This window comes from Monopterus albus, unplaced genomic scaffold, assembly GCF_001952655.1.
Source record: "Monopterus albus unplaced genomic scaffold, M_albus_1.0 scaffold21.1, whole genome shotgun sequence".
NCBI classification, from domain to species: domain Eukaryota; kingdom Metazoa; phylum Chordata; class Actinopteri; order Synbranchiformes; family Synbranchidae; genus Monopterus; species Monopterus albus.
The window spans coordinates 921,913-924,896 of NW_018127901.1; the positions used below are offsets into that span (position 1 = coordinate 921,913).

General features: G+C 41.3%; 1 protein-coding gene across 1 annotated transcript in view; it reads left to right on the forward strand.

Annotated features, from left to right (window-relative positions):
• tmem216 (transmembrane protein 216) overlaps positions 1-2,543 on the forward strand; it is an 11,661-nt gene extending 9,118 nt beyond the window's left edge. The window contains exons 5-6 of the mRNA XM_020594124.1: positions 1,492-1,693; positions 1,779-2,543. Coding sequence (XP_020449780.1) covers positions 1,492-1,693; positions 1,779-1,794 — 218 coding nt within the window. The 3' untranslated portion in view covers positions 1,795-2,543. The remainder of the gene's footprint in view (positions 1-1,491; positions 1,694-1,778) is intronic.
• Positions 2,544-2,984: the final 441 nt, after the last annotated feature.

Consider the following 2,984-nt stretch of genomic DNA (forward strand, 5'->3'; position numbering starts at 1 on the left):
GCTCTTTGACACAAATGGGACAAACCTTGTTTAACAAATGTAACGATAACAAAAATCACAAATAGCGGATGTGTAGAAATGGAACAGGTGTTAGTTTGAGTGCTTATTTAGTAGCTTGTTATATTGAGGCTGTAGCAACATACTTCAGCTGCACGTGCACAGTGCACCACAGTGTTCATCAGAAAAAGTGTGCATATAAATAATTATTTCAACAGAATGATAACCACTTCCACATTGACAGGATTATATGGCAACAGTTCCACAAAGTGGAATTCACCTTGCCATAGCCACGTGCTCAGACACCAGCTGTCAGCCAATACAGCATTGGGAAGAACTGGAGATAACATTATTCTGTCTCTGGGAACACTTGGACTTCTTTGCACATTTGGTGCCTTGATTAATTACAGCTTAACCAAGCGGGAACCAACTAAACCAATTTTGAAGAAGGAAATGTCTCTGAATGATTTTACATGTAGTCTCTATTGAATACTAATAGTTGGTTTAAACATTATCAGTCTGTCACTTGTCAGCATGGTGGTTAGGTGTCATCAGACCTGGTTTAACCTTTCACACATGGGGGCGGCTGTGGCTCAGGAGGTAGAGCGGGTTGTAATGCCTTTGGTTAAGATATAAGTTAAATAAGATAGAACAGTTTCATAGTTAAAAGCACAAATACAACAGTTAGAATCTTGGTTTGGAAAACTCATCAGAGTGAGAGGTCTTCACGCTGTGTATCTCTGGGATTGTGAAAAAATATAGAGTGAGAGCTCTCACCAGAGTTAGAAGATCTTGGACGTCTTTGTTGAAGGGAGAAGTTAACAGTTTCTCGGTATTTCCAAACTTTTCTTAGACTCATTATTCTTCTCCTAGTGCTTGTGCTTGTGGAATTCTATGTCTTTGTAAGTAGTGCTGTATTAAGTAAGCTTTTTCTGTTATAGTAATTGCTGTCATTTTACGTGTTGTGTTTCCGTGTGCTAATTGCAGTTGTTTTGATGTTTCACGTAGCAACGTCATGTATGCTAATTTGTTTTTTGCATGATTCTGTTTACAGTTACAATATAATAAGGAATGATAAGGATAAACTCCATTTGAAAAGAAAAGAAAGCCTTGTGTGGAGCATCAACCCTTTTATTTGTTCGCTGGCTGTCTAGTGTCACGAAAGTAGACGTGTATCGAGGACAGCACAATGACACCTAAAAATTTGATTTAATACACTTTTTCTATATTAACTCCCCCTACCCTTAATTGGAGTTGATTATCCAGCCGTCAATTACCAAATACCATAAATTTGGTCTTATCCAATTATGTGACTTATGTGACTATTAGACTAGCTGCTGATTAATCTTCTGTCGATCAACTCATCTGTGGTCTCAATTCGGACACTTTGTTTAAAATGCATACTGAGCCCAGAGTAATACAGCAGCACTAGTGTGTGTCAGAGGGAAGAAGCCAGACTGTCACTAGTCAGCTGTGTGCTGTGTGTGCATGCAGGTTGGAAGGGGAACCTGTGTGAGCGCTCTCTGGCCTCGTGTGCGTCGCTTCTCATCCTGCTTCCCTGTGCAGTACTGGCTGTTTACTACCTGCTGCTGCAGACCTTCGTCCTGCGGCTGGAGTTCCTCCTCACCGCCGTCCTGCTCTGCTTTTACAGCCTCGAGTTCCTGCTCGGACTCCTCGCCATATCCACCTTCTCCAGGTGACCAAATCCTCCAGGTTTAGTCCCGATCATTTGTGCTCATTTTGAATCTTTCATTATTATTCTTTTTTGATTTTCGCTGTAGGTCCACATCGTACTGAAGAAGAAACCCTGAGTTCACCTGAAACACAAACATGAGGGAAAATGTGCAAAGATTTTTACAGTTGCTACATTGTAAATAAAACATTGTCTATTTTGCTAAAGGTGATATATATAGCAAATAGTTTGTACTGTTGGTTTTATACAAACTGTACAAAGAAGGTGTCGACCTTGAGCTCAGGACATTTTGTACATAAAGTCTAGTTCATTACACACTATTATGATGGACATGTAAAAAGACCTGAGTTGAAACAAACTACTTGTTTTGGGTCTATTTTTGTTGTTTTGAGTCACTTTTTGTCATTTGGCATATTTTTGTAGTCCTTTTGTTGTGTTCAGTCTTTTCAGTCGCTTTAGTCACTTTGTGTCTCTTTTTCAGTGGTTGTGTAGTTGTTTTGCATCTGTTTGTTTCCCCTCATTTTACATTTTGTGGCCATTCTCTAGCTATTAGATTGACTTTTTAATAGAAAGGTTAACAGCGCCTTCACTGTTCTCTGGTCTAGGGGCTCCCTGACCCGTTGGGCCCCTGGGCCTGTGCCCCGTAGGCTCGTTCAGTAATCCATCCATGCATGTAGTGTTCATAACTCGTGTCTGAGTCAGTGTCAGCAGCACACAAGGAGCCAAAGTTAGGAACAATATAGAAATCCCAGACTACAGTACAGGGCCAGACTGAAGGGAAACACAAAACATTATAAGAATACAGTTGGTTGGCAGTTTATTAGGCTAGGCAGAGCACAGATTTCTGGCACAACTTCACCCACTGTCAAGGTGCATAGACCAAAGAAAAATAAACTGGAAAGGCAAAAAGTCCAGCAACACTTGTAGTGTAGAGAGCAACTTTAGTGATAAGATGTTTAAGCTAGGTCAGAGCTGTCTGTGAGTAACATCAGCAGAAAGAGTCACTCAAGCTGCACCTGGTTCCTGGCCTGGCTTGATATACAGCAGACATCTTTAGGCGGTGCAGTCAGTACTAAATACTAGTGGAGTCAATGTCTGGCTGGTATGAAAGCGACATGCTCCATGACACTAACTCAGCCACAATTATCACTGACCTCAAAGGACACTGTTCAGTTCCTGCCACCCCGCACACATCTTAGACATCAACAGAGCGTTTATGAGCCAGCGCTTTAAAGACTTGGCCACACAATGACACATTCATGTTACCAGCAGCCATGCAATGTGGCACACAACT